At 39.1% G+C, this 19391-nt stretch overlaps 2 protein-coding genes, 1 non-coding gene and 1 pseudogene across 3 annotated transcripts; 1 reads left to right on the top strand and 3 right to left on the bottom strand.

The window, feature by feature from the left end:
- Positions 1 to 2743: 2743 nt before the first annotated feature.
- LOC109124873 (uncharacterized) lies at positions 2744 to 7506 on the bottom strand. Its single transcript, XM_010424055.2, has 3 exons — positions 7335 to 7506; positions 5155 to 6906; positions 2744 to 3320 (listed from the first exon to the last, which is right to left on the bottom strand). Exon 2 carries the CDS (start codon positions 5949 to 5951, stop codon positions 5157 to 5159), a length of 795 nt encoding a protein of 264 aa, XP_010422357.1. The 5' UTR covers positions 5952 to 6906; positions 7335 to 7506; the 3' UTR covers positions 2744 to 3320; positions 5155 to 5156.
- A 1733-nt stretch (positions 7507 to 9239) lies between these two features.
- Positions 9240 to 13747, bottom strand: LOC147940359 (uncharacterized; annotated as a pseudogene).
- LOC147940360 (small nucleolar RNA R71) lies at positions 13092 to 13198 on the top strand. The gene has a single exon (XR_015564950.1). It is a non-coding gene; the product is annotated as a small nucleolar RNA R71 (small nucleolar RNA).
- A 4125-nt stretch (positions 13748 to 17872) lies between the features above and the next one.
- LOC104707660 (uncharacterized) lies at positions 17873 to 18995 on the bottom strand. The gene is made up of 5 exons (XM_087461271.1): positions 18820 to 18995; positions 18492 to 18709; positions 18297 to 18408; positions 18087 to 18217; positions 17873 to 17994 (listed from the first exon to the last, which is right to left on the bottom strand). Exons 1-5 carry the CDS (start codon positions 18993 to 18995, stop codon positions 17873 to 17875), a joined length of 759 nt encoding a protein of 252 aa, XP_087317397.1.
- Between the last annotated feature and the right edge of the window lie 396 nt (positions 18996 to 19391).

The raw sequence follows: 19391 nt of genomic DNA, 5'->3' as shown, positions 1-19391 counted from the left end.
AGACAAGGTCTTTGGCCTCCTTCTCACTTTGAACTCGGCGTTTAATGATCTCATCAAACACATTCTTCAAGGCGACAAGCTACCTACTCTAGAGGATGTGTGCTCACAAGTCCAAAAGGAACAAGGTTCACTTGGTCTTTTTAGTGGCAAGGAAGACTTAGCCACAACTAACAAGGGGGTCTACAAACATGAGGACAAGAAAGTGATTGTGTGTGACCATTGCAAGAAGAGGGGCCATATCAAGGACAAATGTTGGATTCTCCATCCTCATCTCAAGCCAGCTAAGTTCAAGGCAAATCTATCACAAGAAGTTTCAAGTGGTCAAGGTACCGGTGCAGCGAACCAAGGAGGCGCGGCGGCCATGGCTGCGTCCTATGGTGACCTTGTGAGGAAATCGGATCTGGAAACCCTCATCAAGTCCATCGCTGCACTCAAGGACTCTGGTATCACCTTCTTTGCTTCAAAACCTAGTAAATCTCTTGTTGTTGACTCGGGTGCTTCTCACCATATGATAAGTAACCCTAGTCTTATACACAACATAAAACCAGCAGTAGGCAATGTTATTATTGCTAATGGAGATCGTATACCTGTTAAAGGAGTAGGAGACTTGAAACTGTTTGATAAAAATTCAAAAGCTTTCTTCATGCCTACTTTTACTTCTAACCTTCTATCAGTTAAGAAAGCTACTACTGATCTAAATTGTTATACTATTTTTGGGCCTAATAGTGTACATTTTCAGGATATTGAGACTGGAAAGATTCTTGGAGAAGGGGATGCTAGAGGAGATCTCTATGTCCTAGAGAACACTTCATCAAGTCCTTCTAAGTGTTTTTCTTTTATGTCGAATCTTAGTAATATTTTGAGTGATGTATGGCATGCTAGGCTAGGCCACCCTCACGCTCGTGCTCTTGAATTAATGTTGCCCAATGTTTCCTTTGATAGCTATAGTTGTGAACCGTGTATCCTTGGAAAACATTGCAAGTCTATCTTCCCTAAATCTAATACCATTTATGAGCATTGTTTTGATTTAGTGCATTCTGATGTGTGGACTTCTCCTTGTCTTTCTAGAGATAATAACAAGTATTTTGTGACATTTATTGATGAAAAATCTAAATATATTTGGCTTACCTAAATACACCCTCTAAGGATAGAGTGTATGATGCTTTTATTAAATTTCCAAACTATGTTACTAATCACTTTAATGCTAAAATTAAGGTACTTAGATCAGACAATGGGGGAGAATACACAAGTCACAAACTCAAAGAGCACTTAGAGAAGCATGGCATTCTACAGCAAACTAGCTGTCCATACACTCCTCAACAAAATGGGGTAGCTGAGAGAAAGAATCGCCATCTCATGGAGGTTGTGAGATCAATGATGTTTCACTTGAACGTCCCAAAGAGGTTTTGGGGTGATGCCGTGACGAATGCATGCTATCTAATCAACCGAACTCCAACTAAGATTCTTCATGACTCATCTCCATTTGAAATTCTTAATCAAACTACGCCCTCTCTTGATTACTTACGAGTTTTCGGGTATGTGTGTTTTGTTTTGATTCTAGGAGAACAAAGGAGTAAGCTTGATGCAAAGAGTACTAAATGCATGTTCATTGGCTACTCTACTACGCAGAAGGGTTACAAGTGCTATGATCCGGCTCATGGCCGTATGTATGTCTCCCGGGATGTGAAGTTTCTTGAAACCCAAGGATACTATGCCAACAAAGACTGGGCAAGTTTAAAGGACTTAACTCAATCTACAAGTGATAGGGCGGCCAACTTGAAGTTCCTTCTTGATCACCTTGGAGTCACAACTACATCACCACACTCTTCCGAGACAAGTCTTCAGTTCAATCAAGACCAGAGGAGGAGGCAGTTCAATCTCAATCCTCTGATCATGTTGCCTCCACTTCATCAGATGACATCATGCCCACTGATACCGACCCTGCTCAACACACTGTCAGCTTAGACTCGGAACATGATGATGGTGCAGATGATGTGGAGCCAGAGCCCATACAGGACTTGTTGATGTAGTATATTTCAGCCAGTTAAATTATCAATCCACAATCTGCATTAATCAACTCACTAAGAATACACAAAGTTGTTTAATCTATTCTTAAAAGGAATTGGTTTTGTTGTAACAATCTTAACTAGCAAACAAATTAAAGCAAAGAAACAGAACACAACTAATAACAAACTTTGAATCAAGATTAAACAAGTGAACCTTGGGCAAGGTAATTGACTTGGGAGATAGCTAACCAATCCTAGATATCCAGGCAACAATCAAGAACAATCCTATGGCTAAGAACACTAATGCAAATCAATCCATTTCCATGGTAGAGATTCCTATGCTAATCAAGTGACAATCAACTTTTTCCAAAGGCAATCACAGAGCTAGCATGCATTAAGAAGAGGTCTTAATACCACTAAGCACCCTAATCATCAATTTCCATTGGTTAGGAGTGCAAAGCTCTTGAATAGTTTGGTTCAGGAATTTCATCAAACACTTTATGGGAAATGGAAATCCTAATGTCTAGATTCAAGCTTGATCAAGGCTTTCTAGCATTATTAACACTAAACAAGATAGGAAATACAAAAATAAGGTTGTAGATATCAAAGATCAGTCATCTATCTCCCTAATCTACCTGGCCCAAAATTCTAATGATCTACTCACTCATCATCATGATCACACAAAGGAAGGAGTTTGGTCTTTGTGAAATCATAATAAGAGATTATAGATTAAGAGATTTGAAAAAGAAATTGCTATTAAAAACTTAGAAGTCCTCAATTCTTCAACAAAGCAAGAGTAAACAAGCTTAAAAACTCACAATGGCTGCTAAAAAAAACCAGAGATAAAAACAAAAGCTCCCCCTCCCCTTAATAGGGTTAGAGTATTTATAGGAAGACATAAAAGGACCCAGGTCAACCCAAAACAAACCGGGTCGAACCCAGATTAAAACTAAAACAAGTGTGGGTTTAGGACAACCGGGCAAGCTTGGACCGATTGGGATGGCCCGATTGAGATGGCCGGATATGCTTTGGCCGATTGAGCTTGCCGCTGATACATCCGCTGATTTGTCTTCTTGAGCTCCATCGGCCATGGCTTGGCCGGTTGAGCTTGGCCGATTGGCTCCATCGGTCATGGTCTGGCCGATTGAGCTTGGCCGATCGGCTCCATCGGTCATGGTCTGGCCGATTGAGCTTGCCGCTGATACATCCGGTGATTTCCTGATTCCTTCACATTTCTCCAATTCCACTCCTCTTTGCTTCTTTGCACCAAAACAAGTGCAAATGCTCCAAATGTGGTGAGATTACTCCAAGAACCTGAGAAATGAGACACTAGATGCATATGTTTCTAACACAATCTAGAATGACAAGAATATGCAACAAAACTATGCAAAAACATGGCTTAAAAATCCAACAAAAACACAAGATATCAACTCCCCCAAACTTATCTCTTGTTAGTCTTCAAGCAAGAACCAAACAAAAAGTGAGAGAGATAGGCTTGTAAAAGGGATTCAGAACAAAAAAGTATCAACAAAGGATTCAAACCACAGTCCTTAAATGTAATGCAATGGTGCTAAGATCAATCAAAGTGCTTACAAATATATATATATTTTTTTTTTTAATGCTTATCACAAGGCACCACTCTAGTTCACTTTCTATCTATTGGTAAAGACTTGCAACCTATTGGACATCTCTTTCACATTCATTAAAGTGTTTGGTTTGATCTTGCAATTGGAAAATAAATCAAGCTCAATTGGTTTAAGGGGAAGACTTTTTATAAAGTGGTTGGAAATGGTGTTTTTGGGTGGTTTACTCTCAAACAAAGACGAATGCTAGATAGTAGTGAAACCTATCTAAGACTGAGAATAATTTGGGCATACAAAGCTTAGCTCTTGATGTTCTACCCACTAGAAACTTTTCTACTTTTTTTTCTCATTCTTCTTTTCTTTCTCTTAATACCCAAAAACTCAACTTGATTCAACTCAAACCCCTTTCTTTTCTTTGCTTATGGTCTTAAACTTTTGAATATCTCTAAGGCTTCTCTTTAAACACAAGCTCTCTCTTTCTTTTACTTCTTTGAACTTAACTTGTTGATCTCCCATTCTTGTTAAACTATGCTTTAGCATTCTTTTTTTTTTTTTTTTTTTTTTTTTTTTTTTTTTTTTTTTTTTATTATGCAACTATTCTAGGAGACAACAACTAGACATTTCTTTCTCTTTTCATTCTTAGAGACTTAGAGCTTTTAACAAAACTTAATCCTTAGAGATAGATCTTTTCTTTTATTTTGACCAAGCAACTCTTTCTTTTTCCCCCCTTTTAAACTCTTTTGTTTCCCAACCTTTACCCAATTCAAAAATTATAACCACCTATTTCTTTCAAAACCAGTCCCATTAGCTAGTACTAGAGATTCCTAACTTAGCTAAAACAAGAGCCAGTTCTTTGTCATTCTCAATACTCTCAAGACTTCACAACCTATAGCATTATCAAGAAAAAAGCCTCAGTCAACAAATCAATACATGGCTTGAAAGAAAATGGTTGGTGTTCAAAGGTATGGCAAGAGATTGGGTTAATCAAAATAGAGTGGCAAAAAGAGATTGTTAACCCAAATGAAATTTCCATGAGCTAGTATTCATAGTCCAGTTGCAAGATAATTTTAACTCAAATTAAGGTCCAAATAATATAGAGATGCAACAATGATCATGCAAGCTTTACACTAGGAGAAAGTGCTTTCAAGTGACCCTTTGCTTAAGCTTAGACTCTTCATTTTTTTTCCAAAGATTAAACAAGCACCAATGAACTATAAATGAGGGCTGTGGGTTCAATCCTAAGTCTTTACCTTTACAAGGCAGCTTCATCATTATTCCCAAATGAAAATGCACCCTAAATGCTTTTAGACTCAATCCTAAATGCAAATTTTTTTTTTCTTTTTAAATTTTTCAAATTTTTTTTTTGATTTTTTCTCAAAACATAGATATTAACAATGCATCACAATGTAAATCAAAAAAAAAACACAATGTTAGATGGTTAGTCCCTCCCCCAAACTTAATTCACACAGTCCCTGTGTGAGAAAAGCTAGGAAAGAAACTAACAAGGACAAGAAAATTAAGCTGAAAATAAGAAAAGACTCTATGTACAAGGACTTGGAGTGTACCTCTAGTTCATGGAGGAGTCAAGAGAGTAGGAGGAGTTACTAGTGCATGGTGTTGGAGACTTCTCAGCCCTTCTCTTCCTTCTTTGTCTCCTCTCATATGCTGAAGCTCTTGGTGGGTCATAGAATCCTAGTGCAGTACTAGCTTCACCATGAAATGAGTGTCTCTCCAACTCATCCTCAACCTCATCAGCTTGCTCTCCTCTTGGATTCACTTCAACTTCAGGGTTTGGTCTTGAAGTACTTGTAATGTCAAGTTTGGCTTCCACATGCTTCAACCTTATGTGAAGACCCTTCCCTCCCTTTACTAGCTTCTTAATGTTCTTCCCTTGCCATCTAACCAAGCACTGGAGAAGGTCGATATGGGTGTGTGCAGCTCTAAGAGACTTGTTTGTAGTGGCTTCTTCAAATGGTTGGAAGTCATACCTAGCACTCCCATAAACTGGACTGGGAGAAGCTGCTTGTGAAGTGTCTTCAGTTGGATTTCTCCCCTTCCATGAAGTTGTTATTGGAATCACTGGTCCATCATGCTTAGAGGAGTACAAGAAGTCATCTTTAATCTGGCAACATATTCCATACTTGATATAAAGGCTTGTGACATCCTTTTGAGGGAGTAGGAGCCTTTGCTTTTGCATGCTTTTGAAAATGTAGCCATAGTAGGCATAGAAACCTTTCTCAGTTTGGCCATCCAAATAAGTTGTCTTCTTGAGGTAGACTGGATCAAGCCTTGCAATGTCATGGTCAAACTCACCAAGCTCAACTCCTTTTGCTTGCAAAATGGGGGTGACAAGTCCACCCATACTTAGGATAGGAGTCCTATCTCTTGTTTCCCAAACCCAATTCTTGTAGTGAAGCAATTGGTGAAGAAAAACAGCAGCAACATAAGTGTTTTCAGCATTAGACAATGGAGGATTCCTTTCTTCATAGGTTCTTATGAAAGGTTGCAGTCCTGCTATAAGACAGCCAAGTTCATGGCTTGAACTGCTCCAGCTTCTCTTCTTGCAAAAAGAGTGTGAGAGAGAACCTTGTGAGCATATCTCACTGTAGGGTGTTGGATGCCTTAGTTTTTAGCTTGACCAGCTATGTATCTTCCCATACCAATATATTCCCAAAAAGAACTATACTCCTTAGGGTTAATGTTGTATTCCAGCCTTGCTCCTGGTTGAAAACCATAGATAGTTCCCAACTCTCCAAAGGTCATCTTGTAGTGCTTCCCTTGAACCTTAAACTCAAAATGCCCAAGATCATTATTCTCCTCCACCATCTCATCCTCATAATAAGTCACTAACAAGGATGCAAGAAACTCTATTGTCGGCTCAACATAGGTGGGAAAAGCCATATTGAAGAACTGTCCTAATCCCAAAGTTGTGAAGATAGTTTGCATGTCTTCAAGGAGGCCAACATTGTGAAGGAATTCATGATCTGGGTATCTAGTTGGAGCAAACTTGATTGTCTTAAGGTGCTTCATCAATTTGGAGTAGGTAGGTTTCTTCTTGGTTGGTTTAATCTGCTTTTCCTTGGCAGCTGGAGGTGGTGGAGAAGCAGACTCACTCTCACCCATGTCCCTGTCCTCTGAATCAGTATCCTCAATCACAAGCTCCTTATTCTTCTTCTTGCTTGCTAGAGCTTTTTGTTTACCAAGTGAACCCTTAGACTGAATTGCTTTCTTCTTTTTCTTTTCCACAATCCTCTCTACAACTTCCTTTGCCTTAGTTTGTTTTTCCCCAAGTCTCAAATTGGTTCTTCCCATTGTTCCTAAAAAAACAACAACAACACTTGAAAAATATTAGTAAGGCTCACTAAGAGCCATAACTTGAATTCACAGCCGGCAAGTGTTAATTATCTTAGAGATAAATCAATCATAGTTATCCAATGAACAAATGAGAACCAACTCAAACTTTAAATCTATAGGAGATTTTAACAATACTTCTTAGGAAATTTAAAAACCATCAAACATGGTCAATTGGTCTCCAAACTTGCTAGTCTCCTACAGATTGATTCAATGTATCATAGACAAGGTAGAGAAACAATAAAACCCAAATTCCCCCAAATTTTATATTTTAGCAATTATTAAGAACCCTAAGTGCTTCAAATAGCAAATTTTCCGAAATTAAACCACAAGCCCAGCAATTCAAGCTCACACTTTTGGATTCAAACTTTAGAAGAGAAAGTTGGTTCCTTACCTTGTATTCGACGAGGATTGATGCAGAACTAGCAGATGAGATAATAAGTAATGGAGAGAGCCTTTCAAAACCGAAACCAACCCACCAAAAATCTTTAAAATCGATTGAGAGATGAGAGAGATACAAAGATTTTTGTGTTCTAATGGTGGTAGGCTTTGAAAATCGACCAAGTGAGGGAGAAAGAGGATGAAATCGGGTTTTAGGAGGTTGTGAGAAGGAGTAAACCGGCCAAAGTCGATTTGAAAAGTTGAAAATTAAACCGGTTTACTAAGATTGGACCGAATTAAACCGGTTTGGATTAGAAAAACTTACCTGGATGGACAGCAGCGGCCTCCATTCCGCCGATGACCATGGCCGATGGTCAAACTCGGCCTAGGTTTGGCCGATGGCTCCTCCCCACTGGGTCATTCACTATTTGCTCTTTATTTCAACTTTCACGATCCAGCGGCCTCCATTTGGCCAATGGCTATGACCGCTGGCTTCACTCGGCCAAGGTTTGGCCGATGGCCCTCTACCGCTGATACATCCGATCATAGTGGCATTATCTCACACGGTCTCGACTCGACCGATCGCTTGAAGCGATGGCAGCACTCGGCCCTCCCTTGGCCGATGGTCGTGGCCGCGTGTACTCCCTGTTTAAAACAAATCCACACAAGTCTCCCAAAATTTTCAAAACACAAAAAGAAACACACAAACTATAAGAAATTAAGATAATATGTACATAAGGATACCATGGGAGTGCCTCCCAAATGCGCTTGTTTTACGTCTCTAGCTTGACGTTACTGCACCGCTTAGGCGTCTTGAGGGTCGGAGAGAGAAACGGTTGTCCCCTCCTCAATGAAGTCATTAGCCAAGTAGTGCTTCAACCTCTGTCCATTAACCACAAACTCTTTTCCAGTTTTGTTCAGCAACACCAAGGCTCCATAAGGTCTAACCTCCTTGATCTTGAATGGTCCTGACCAGCAGGACTTGAGCTTTCCTGGGAATAGCTTCAAGCGGGAATTGAACAGCAACACCAAATCTCCTTCCTTGAAAATCCTTGGAAGAATTCTCCTATCATGGAATGCTTTTGTTCTCTCCTTGTAGATCTTTGAACTCTCATAAGCTTCAAGGCGGATCTCCTCTAACTCATTCAATTGTACCAAGCGTTTCTCATGAGCATTCTTGATATCAAAGTTAAGAAGCTTGACTGCCCACATTGCCTTATACTCTAACTCAACTGGTAAATGACAAGACTTTCCATAGAGAAGGTTGAATGGAGTGGTCTCAATTGGTGTCTTGTAGGCAGTTCTATATGCCCAAAAAGCATCATCCAACTTCTTAGACCAATCCTTCCTTGTGATACCAACTGTTTTCTCAAGAATTGATTTGATTTCCTGTTTGAAATCTCAACTTGACCGCTGGTTTGGGGATGGTAAGGTGTAACAACCTTATGCTTCACTCCATGCTTCTTGAGAAGACTCTCAAAAATCTTGTTAATAAAGTGCTTTCCTCCATCACTTATGACCACTCTTGGAACACCAAACCTTGGAAAAATGATTGTCTTGAACAACTTAAGTACCACCTTTGCATCATTAGTAGGACTAGCTATTGCTTCCACCCATTTAGAGACATAATCAACAGCTACCAGTATGTAATTGTTACCATATGATGAAGGAAATGGTCCCATAAAGTCAATACCCCACACATCAAACACTTCAACCTCTAAAATAGGAGTTTGTGGCATCTCATTCCTCCTACTAATGTTTCCTCTTCTTTGACATGAATCACACTTAGAGATAATCTCTTGAGTGTCCTTGAACATGGTAGGCCACCAAAGACCAGCTTGGAGGATCTTTGTGACTGTCTTGAAAGTAGCAAAATGACCACCATATGCTGCTCCATGACAAAGTTCTACTAATCCTTCTATCTCTTCTTTAGCAACACATCTTCTGTAAAACTTGTCTTTACAAAGTGTGTAGAGGTAAGGTGCATCCCAATAGTAGTTGTTAATGTCCTTGAAAAACTTCTTCCTAGCATAACCCACTAAATTTGGTGGCTCAAGACCACAAGCAAGATAGTTAACATAATCAGCATACCAAGGACCATTCTCTTCCAACCTCATGACCTCTCCAAGCTTTTTCCAAGTTTCATTAGTCTTGTCAAGGAGTTGAATTGCCTTTATCTGCTCCTCAGGAAGTGCATCATTGATTGGGACCTCATTGTCAATCCTTAACCTTGATAGGTGATCAGCTACTCCATTCTCAATACCCTTCTTGTCTTTAATATCCAAATCAAATTCTTGAAGTAGCAATATCCATCTCAAGAGTCTTGGTTTAGCATCTTTATTTGCCAAAAGATATCTCAATGTTGCATGATCAGTATGAACAATGACCTTTGAACCTACCAAGTATGACCTAAACTTTTCAAATGCAAAGACAATAGCCAAGAGCTCTTTCTCTGTTGTAGCTTACTTGATTTGAGCTTCATCTAAGGTTCTACTTGCATAGTATATCACATGAAGCTTCTTGTCTTTTCTTTGACCAAGCACAGCTCCAACTGCATAATCACTAGCATCACACATGATTTCATAAGGCAAATTCCAATTTGGAGCTTGAACTATTGGAGCACTAACTAACTCTTCTTTTATCATCTTGAAAGCTTGCAGACACTCCTCATCAAACTCAAATGCAACTTCTTTACACAACAACCTTGTAAGAGGCCTAGCAATCTTTGAGAAGTCTTTAATAAACCTTCTATAAAACCCAGCATGGCCTAGAAAGCTTCTTATTCCCTTGACTGAATTTGGTGGTGCTAGATTGGTCATCACATCAATCTTAGCTTTGTCAACCTCAATGCCTCTCTCTGAAGTCTTATGCCCCAACACAATCCCTTCTTTTACCATGAAGTGACACTTTTCCCAATTTAAAACCAAATTTGTTTCCTCACATCTCTTTAAAACCCTGCACAAATTAGAAAGACAACCAGAAAAAGAATCTCCATAGACAGAGAAGTCATCCATGAAAACCTCCACTACATCCTCAATTAGATCGGAAAAAAATTGACATCATGCATCTTTGGAAAGTAGCTGGAGCATTATATAGTCCAAATGGCATCCTTCTATAAGCAAAAGTACCATAGGGACATGTGAAAGTAGTCTTTTCTTGATCATTGGGATGTATGGGGATTTGAAAGAAACCAGAATAACCATCAAGAAAGAATTAATGAGAGTGACTAGCAAGTCTCTCTAGCATTTGATCAATAAATGGTAAAGGAAAGTGATATTTTCTAGATGCAGCATTGAGTCTCCTATAATCAATACACATGCGGTGTCCAGTTATAGTTCTAGTAGGAATTAGCTCATCTTTATCATTCTTAACAACAGTAACTCCTCCTTTCTTTGGTACCACATATACAGGTGAAACTCATGTACTATCTGATATAGGATATATGATACCATCATCAAGGAGCTTAAGAATCTCTTTCCTCACCACATCTCTTAAGTTAGGGTTTAACCTTCTTTGTGGTTCAATGGAAGTCATTGATTCATCATCTAAATGAATTCCATGCATGCAAAGAGTTTCAGTTATTCCTTTGATATCATCAAGTGAATAACCAATAGCTCTTCTATACTTTTTTAATTCACCTAATAGAGTAACAGTTTCTAGTTCACTAAGTTCTTCACTGATAATGACAGGATAAGTTGAGTTGTTACCTAGAAAAGCATACCTTAGCCCCTTAGGGAGTGGTTTAAGTTCAATCTTGGGTGCCTTAAGCTCACTCCAATCTTCATTTGAGTGAACTTCAACTGAACACACCATTTGCTCTTTCAACTCAAGGAAGCTTCCATCATTACTAGAGGGTTTGTGAGAGTCAAGAATCTTTTCATACCCTTCACTATCTTCCTTTAGTAAACCAAACTCTCCTTGTTTAACTGTCAAGGTGCTTTGGAGCTCATCCTCTATGGCCAATTCCTCTAATAGCTCATCAGCTAAAGCTTCCATCTTCTCAATGTAGAAAACTTGACCATCAATTGTAGGCTTCCTCATTACTTTGTTAATGTCAAAGGTCAAGGCTCATTTTCCCAAATTCAACTGAATTTTCCCACTCTTCACATCAATCATTGGTCCTGCAGTTCTCAAAAATGGTCTCCCTAAGATGAGTGGATCCTTTGGTTCTTCATCCATTTCAAGCACAACAAAGTCTGTTGGGATCTCAAAATGACCAATCATCACTGGCAAGTCTTCAAGCACTCCTACTGGTGTTCTAACTGATCTATCAGCAAGAACAAGAGTGACCATACACTTTTTGTAGCAGGTGAAACCTAGTATCTTTGCAAATGAGAGAGGCATCAAGCTCACACTAGACCCAAGGTCACATAAACAGTGGCAAAAATATAAAGGTCCAAGTGTACAAGGGAGAGTGAAGCTACCAAGATCTTCAAGCTTCTTTGCTACTACCTTATTTTGAATGATAGCACTACACTCATGGGTTAAGATTACCATTCCTTGGAGAGCTTTCTTCTTCTCCATAACTGCATCCTTAAGAAACTTGTTGTATGATGGGTTCAGCAAAAATGCATCAATGATTGGCATTGTGATGGCAACATCTTTCATTTGAGCATCAAACATAGCTCTATACTTATCCACTTGTTGCTTCTTAAACTTACCAGGAAATGGCAGTCTTGGCTCATAAGGTGGAGGCACAAATAGAGTCTCCTTGGCAATCTCCCTACTCTTCTTGAAAATTTCATCAATGGTGTTGCCTTGCTTTGGTTCCTCAACCACCTTACTCTTGCCTTTGTCAACCACAACTCCATCATCTTCGTTATCTTTACCCAAGTCTTTCACTACCAAATCATCATCTTCAATCTCAACCACTACCTCCCCTCCTTTAGGTTCAATGTCCCTATTGAGCTCATTAGTAGGTAATTGCTTACCACTTCTCAGCATTATGGCATTGATGTATTCTTTGGGGTTTGGTTCTGGTTTTCCTGGTAAGGAACCCAGTTGTCTTGGTGAAGAGGAAGAAGCTTGGCTCTGTACTTGTGTTTGCAACCTCTCAATCTTAGCATTTAACTCACCATAAACATTCTCAACCTTGTGGTGCATGTTCTTCATTTGTGTAGCAAGTTCAATGGCATTTCTCCCTTGGCCTTCTAGAATTTGTTTTAGTAGAGCATTTGTGTCTTCTCCTTGAACATGAGGGTGCGGTGCATTCATTTGTTGCTGAGGATGGGAATAGGTTTGAGGCTTACCTTGATAGTTCCCTTGAGGTTTGGGTTGATAGTTTGGTTGTGAAGTAAAACCAGGAGGTTTTTGTGGTGGATAAGTCTGGTCTTGTGGGTTCTCCACATTGTTGCTGTGGTAAGAGAGGTTTGGGTGGCTGCGGTAATAAGGATTGAACTTGTTATAACCCTGGCCACCGACATAGTTGACCTCTTCTTGTCCCTCAACACAAGCTTCCATACCCTCTTGATAAAGTTCACAATCATTGACAAAGTGAACTTGTTTTTGATTGGCACTAAGCATCTTATCCATCTTATCATTTAAAGCTTTGATCTCCTTGCGGTGTTGCTCATTCATATCAGAATAGTCTCTTGGAGTTCTATCATAATCTTCTAAATAGTTTCCATCACTTTGAGCAAGATTCTCCACCAAAGTCATACCAACATCAACATCCTGCCCAAGGAAATTATCATTACTTGCTGTGTCAAGCAACATTCTTATCTTTGGAAGCACTACTCTATATAATGTGCTGAGAAGAGACTCCTTGGAGAAGCCATGATGAGGACATTGCATAGTGTAGCCTTTGAATCTTTCCCATGCTTCACAAAAGCTCTCATTTCCCTTTTGAGCAAAGCTTGATATTTCATTCCTTAGCCTTGCTGTTCTAGTAGTAGAGAAGAATTTGGATAGGAAAGCTCTCTTACATTGATCCCAAGAGGTAACTGAGCCTACTGGCAGGTTCTTCTCCCAAGTCCTAGCTCTATCACCAAGAGAAAATAGGAAGAGGCGGAGCTTGAATGCATCTTCAGAGATACCATTGATTTTCACTGTCCCACACATCATGTCAAACTGATCCAAGTGGTCAAGAGGGTCTTCCATAGATAGACCATGAAACTTTGAGCTTTGTACCATGTTGAAAAGACTTGACTTGATCTCATAGTTATTGTTCTCAACAGGAGGAGCTCTAATTCCCATGCGGTTCCCATGAATGTTTGGTTGATCAAAAGTTCCAATGACTCTTGGCTGTCTTGGAGGATGGATAGGAGCTTGTTCAACATGGGGCTGGTCATTTCCATTGTGACTAGCTGGGGGTGGAGGGTTGTTATCCATAGCTTGGCGGGCTATTCGGCGATTTTCACTTTCAAAACAGCGCATGTCGTCAACACGCTCAACTAAATTTGCTTGGCCTTGACTTCTCAAGTTCATACACCTGGCAAAAGAGAGTTCAAACCACCAAAGCAAACCAAGTAAGTAACAATGTAAAGTAAATGAATAGGCTCAAACAATGCTGAAATCCTAATGAGTGAATGGAATGCAAATGGGCAACGGCGCCAAATTGATGTAGTATATTTCAGTCAATTAAATTATCAATCCACAATCTGCATTAATCAACTCACTAAGAATACACAAAGTTGTTTAATCTATTCTTAAAAGGAATTGGTTTTGTTGTAACAATCTTAACTAGCAAACAAATTAAAGCAAAGAAACAGAACACAACTAATAACAAACTTTGAATCAAGATTAAACAAGTGAACCTTGGGCAAGGTAATTGACTTGGGAGATAGCTAACCAATCCTAGATATCCAGGCAACAATCAAGAACAATCCTATGGCTAAGAACACTAATGCAAATCAATCCATTTCCATGGTAGAGATTCCTATGCTAATCAAGTGACAATCAACTTTTTCCAAAGGCAATCACAGAGCTAGCATGCATTAAGAAGAGGTCTTAATACCACTAAGCACCCTAATCATCAATTTCCATTGGTTAGGAGTGCAAAGCTCTTGAATAGTTTGGTTCAGGAATTTCATCAAACACCTTATGGGCAATGGAAATCTTAATGTCTAGATTCAAGCTTGATCAAGGCTTTCTAGCATTATTAACAATAAACAAGATAGGAAATACAAAACTAAGGTTCTAGATATCAAAGATCAGTCATCTATCTCCCTAATCTACCTGGCCCAAAGTTCTAATGATCTACTCACTCATCATCATGATCACACAAAGGAAGGAGTTTGGTCTTTGTGAAATCATAATAAGAGATTATAGATTAAGAGATTTGAAAAAGAAATTGCTATTAAAAATTTAGAAGTCCTCAATTCTTCAACAAAGCAAGAGTAAACAAGCTTAAAAACTCACAATGGCTGCTAAAAAAAACCAGAGATAAAAACAAAAGCTCCCCCTCCCCTTAATAGGGTTAGAGTATTTATAGGAAGACATAAAAGGACCCGGGTCAACCCAAAACAAATCGGGTCAAACCTGGATTAAAACTAAAACAAGTGTGGGTTTAGGACAACCGGGAAAGCTTGGACCGATTGGGATGGCCCTATTGAGATGGTCGGGTATGCTTTGGCTGATTGAGCTTGCCGCTGATACATCCGCTGATTTGTCTTCTTGTGCTCCATCGGCCATGGCTTGGCCGGTTAAGCTTGGCCGATTGGCTCTATCGGTCATGGTCTGGCCGATTGAGCTTGGCCGATCGGCTCCATCGGTCATGGTCTGGCCGATTGAGCTTGCCGCGCTGATACATCCGGTGATTTCCTGATTCCTTCACATTTCTCCAATTCCACTCCTCTTTGCTTCTTTGCACCAAAACAAGTGCAAATGCTCTAAATGTGGTGAGATTACTCCAAGAACCTGAGAAATGAGACACTAGATGCATATGCTTCTAACACAACCTAGAATGACAAGAATATGCAACAAAACTATGCAAAAACATGGCTTAAAAATCCAACAAAAACACAAGATATCATTGTTTCTACAATTGTGCAGTCATAAACAACAGATTCAATAGGCGATGCGACTTCTTTGCCTGGGCAGACAACGAACCACCTAGTGGCTGGAAAAAACTTGCAATAATTAACGCAAGGGACCAGATCCGTAATCTGAAGAGAGAAGTCGATTTCTACAAGCATCAAAAAGCTGTTTCAGATGCAAAGGTAGAGAGCAATGAAGGGTTCAAGAACACGTTTGTAGGGTTCCGGACAACCAACTCGAATCGCCTATTTGGCCTTTCAGTGTTAGCATGCATGCTATCTGTTTCCGCTATAATAATTTCCCTCGCCAGCTAGTCAAATGTACTCGCCAATATGCAAGTATTAAACTAAATAGGATTGTGTTTTTATGTGTAAAGCAACTTATGAAGCAATTTACATCCAATGTTTGTCTATTGGACTCTTTCTCATTGGACGGTATGAACAACCAATGTTGCGTCTTAGTGTTATGTGTTTGGTTGTTTATAGACTAATCGGTCTACGTTTGTTGTACTGCTTAGTGTTTGTTTCCATTGTCGTACAACAAACATAAAGCAGTAGGAGTGGTTTATATAAGAAACTCTCTGGAGTCCATTCATTTATTAAATCAGAGCAAAGTAATACCTTTGGTGTGATATTACTCAACTTGGCTTCCTCTTCCGGAAATTTAGCCAAACCGTACACCTATTACAAACCACTATAATCGAGTGGAAGGGGGTTCAGAACTGAATGAGTATACTGTGAACATTAAACAATAAATGCGAGTACATAACATAACGATAGTCAACAAGTAGTACACAATCCTGGATGAGGGTACATATTTCAGCTAGCAAAAGCGTACACAATATCTTCCCCACACATGTCAGACCTAACGTAATCCGTCCAGAAGTCGTAGTCGTAGTCTTCGTCATCATCAGGAACCTCATCCCCCACAAGTTTCTGTAAGTTTGACTCACGTTCGGCGTAAGGATGACGATGAGTCACCACACTTTCTTCAGTTCTGAGTTCTCCATATGCGCCCCCATCCCCGTAATGGCCAACTCTAGCTACAACTCTATAATTTTGGCCTGAACAAGTAACATATACATTTATGGCCTTGTTTGTCTTATGGAGTAGACGGAAACGACTGTACTCGGCGACTGTGGTTATAGGCAATGGAAAAGGGGACAGGTCAGTATGTGTACCAACCTGTTCGGCGACCCCGTAAGTCATTGAGGAGGCAACCTGACTGTGTGAAAAACAATAGGCTGCATCCACAATAGACCAGAGATCCTCAACCTCACTAGTATTAGCGGTCTGAATTGACCTACCACCACGACGGACGTCGACTGTGAATTCCCACCGATGATTATCATTCCGAATCCATCTTCCGCTGAGGACGGTTATAATGACGACTTCAACTCCAGACATCGAGAATTTTTTTATATTTGTGAATGTAAATATACTTTGAGATACTCAATACTGGCCTGATGACTGGATTGATAGGCCAAACAGTACATTTTAGCAACACCCTATTATTTTTATGGCCACCAACAGGTAGGCAAACTATTAGTTGTCGTTCATTGGGAGATTACTTTACCGTTAGGCCGAAGTATCCCATAAAGAAGCAGGAGTGTTAGATGTAAAACAAAAATCTCTAACCTTAAATTAATAAATTGCTCTTATAGTTAGGGAAATCCCATGGGTTATACAACCATGTGAATGTCAAAAGAATTAATAACCTAATATCATTGTCAAATTTAAGTTTTGAATTATTATTCGATTTATCCAACAAATAATAAAGACAGGTATAATCACTTTTTTTTTTCAATTTATTCACCTTTTTCTCATTTTATTATTATTTTTATTTCTTCTTATCCTCTATGGATTAAGTCCAATGGATTTGCTCATAATGTAAATTTAATTTACCTGATTATTGGACAGTTAATTTAAGAGGAATGTTTTTTTGGGTATTTTAATACTTAAAACAAAAGTATTATCACGTGTAGTAGCTGTACGTTTGAAAACTATTTTCAAAACATACTTGTACCAAGCAGTATGAATTAGCGGTGATTAACTTGTACTAGTGGTAATTAATTAGACAGGAAAAAAAGAAACTGTTACAATAAACAATTGCGATTATACGTTTGGATGTTACGTGGATAAATGACTGACAAAACATGCAAATATAAGTAAGCTTTTAAGTATTTGATGGACTGTGTGTTAATGAACAATGCGTACTGTTTCTGTTGCGTACGTACGTAAGTACTACATAATTTCTAATCTTTGCAAGGTTTACACTCGCACTACACCTTATTATGTTATGGTATATTAAGGTCAAAATAGTAAGATAAAAATGAAGATTCAACTATAGCACAGTCGTATGTTTAGAAATTTTTATTTCAACACAACGGTACGTAGTTCTTATTATATTAAAAAAAATGTTCCTATCATTAAAAGAACTTTATAGAGTGACATGAATAGAAAGAGAGTTCAGAAACGTAGAAGTACGAAACACAGAATAGGATAGTGAACGTAGTTTAAGTATTATAAATGAAAACAACTTGCCGAAATGCAAAGATAAGCTACGCATCATCTACTATCCTCTCACGCTGGTTGAGGTACTCCAACCTGAGTTTGAAATTTGCACCTCTGGAAACAACGGATAAAACAACACTTTTGAAACACCCGGTTGGCTGACCACCTCCATTCCTCCTTCGCCTACATATTCAATTTGTCACAAAAAATTTCTTGTAATGTAATGTCTCTCTGGTAGTACATAATCTGGTTTAAAACGTTAATGTCATATTTACCTCTATCCTTAAACTTCGCCCTCCAAAACCGTAAGACCGCAACAACTGGTTTGCCTGAATCGGCCACCCAAAAGTTATGGGTAAAGTAATCAGCGGCTTCATTATAAGCTACACATTGCAAGTGATGACCCCTACATCCAAAAACATATATGGTATTGGCCCGTTGATATTAATAAATAATTAACATTATTTATCGGAAGAACAACTCACTGTAGATTCCTCAAGGAAAAGCGTTTCATCCGGGATTTTTCGGCTAAACGTGGAGCAGCTGGATCATCAACGTAAATGATTGGCTCGACGTTGGTAACTTCCCCCATCGTATCTAACATGTCATGTGATTAGAATGATGAAACCGAGAAGATTTTAATTTAAAGGGTATATCATAATATGTAACTGAAACGTTACCTAAGCAGCAGTTTTTGGAGAAAGCAGACCACCCATCATAAATCTTGTCGAAGTTATGGTAGTCGATGAAGTGGTTGTTCGACAAGCCATCAATGTTTTCAACAACGGTGTCAGCCGTGAATTTGATCTGGTAGTTGGTGTCGACGACCTTGACAGCGAATGTGTCGTTTTCCAGCGCGAAATTCGAGATGGTTTTCCACTCATCCTCCTCAGTCCTCCTACGTACATAGAACTGGGCCACTAGGTTCTCACTAATTGTTACCTGTATCTTGTCGCCCTTATGGAGTGGGGACAAAAGGTTTATTACGAATTAGTAAATCATGATTACAAAGTAAAAGTGAAGATAGTATGATTACGAGGGTTACTTGCGAAAACATCGGCGACAATCAGTTCAACAGTGGAGACGTTGGCTTCCCTCTTGTTCCATTTCCTGACGATCTTAACGGAGACTTTCCAATCAGAACGCCACGTACGGAAATCGGTAAGTCTGTCGAAATGAACCATGGCTTTGTTGCGCTTATGTTTGCAGATGATGTACGGTTGTAATAGACGAATGAATATGAAACCGAGGAGTTTTTGTCTATTTTTATAACCAGCAAACGGACACCTATTGGTTTTCCCTATTGTGTCTTTTCAAACCGTCGTAACTGCAGTCTTTTAGGATACATGTCATGTAAGTACCAGATGTGTTGTAAGTGCACATTTAACTACGCAGATACATCGCATTTAACTTAGTTATCATTGACTCTGCAGTTTTGACTACCGATTGAATAGATTCTAATATTCGGGCCAGGCCTACAATTAAATAAAGGCCCATACGATTTATAGTCCGCGAAAGGTGAAGTGGAAAGTATATATGTGTCGGACACTCACACTTAAATATAGTTTACAATAATTCAC

Source organism: Camelina sativa, chromosome 8, assembly GCF_030686135.1.
Source record: "Camelina sativa cultivar CO46 ecotype springtype chromosome 8, ASM3068613v1".
Taxonomy (NCBI): Eukaryota; Viridiplantae; Streptophyta; class Magnoliopsida; order Brassicales; family Brassicaceae; genus Camelina; species Camelina sativa.
The sequence above is the reverse complement of the archived record's forward strand: the minus strand, read 5'-3'. Positions and strand labels throughout refer to the sequence as shown.

What these genes read in the sequence shown, in the direction of transcription:
- LOC109124873 (XM_010424055.2), bottom strand. Translation starts at nt 5,951, where the DNA reads ATGGGTGGACTTGTCACCCCCATTTTGCAAGCAAAAGGAGTTGAGCTT.
- LOC104707660 (XM_087461271.1), bottom strand. Translation starts at nt 18,995, where the DNA reads ATGGTTCATTTCGACAGACTTACCGATTTCCGTACGTGGCGTTCTGAT. An exon ending in ACTATCTTCACTTTTACTTT is followed by an intron (nt 18,710 to 18,819) that starts GTAATCATGATT and finishes CTATGTACGTAG; the next exon opens with GAGGACTGAGGAGGATGAGT. An exon ending in TTTTCCTTGAGGAATCTACA is followed by an intron (nt 18,218 to 18,296) that starts GTGAGTTGTTCT and finishes TTTTGGATGTAG; the next exon opens with GGGTCATCACTTGCAATGTG.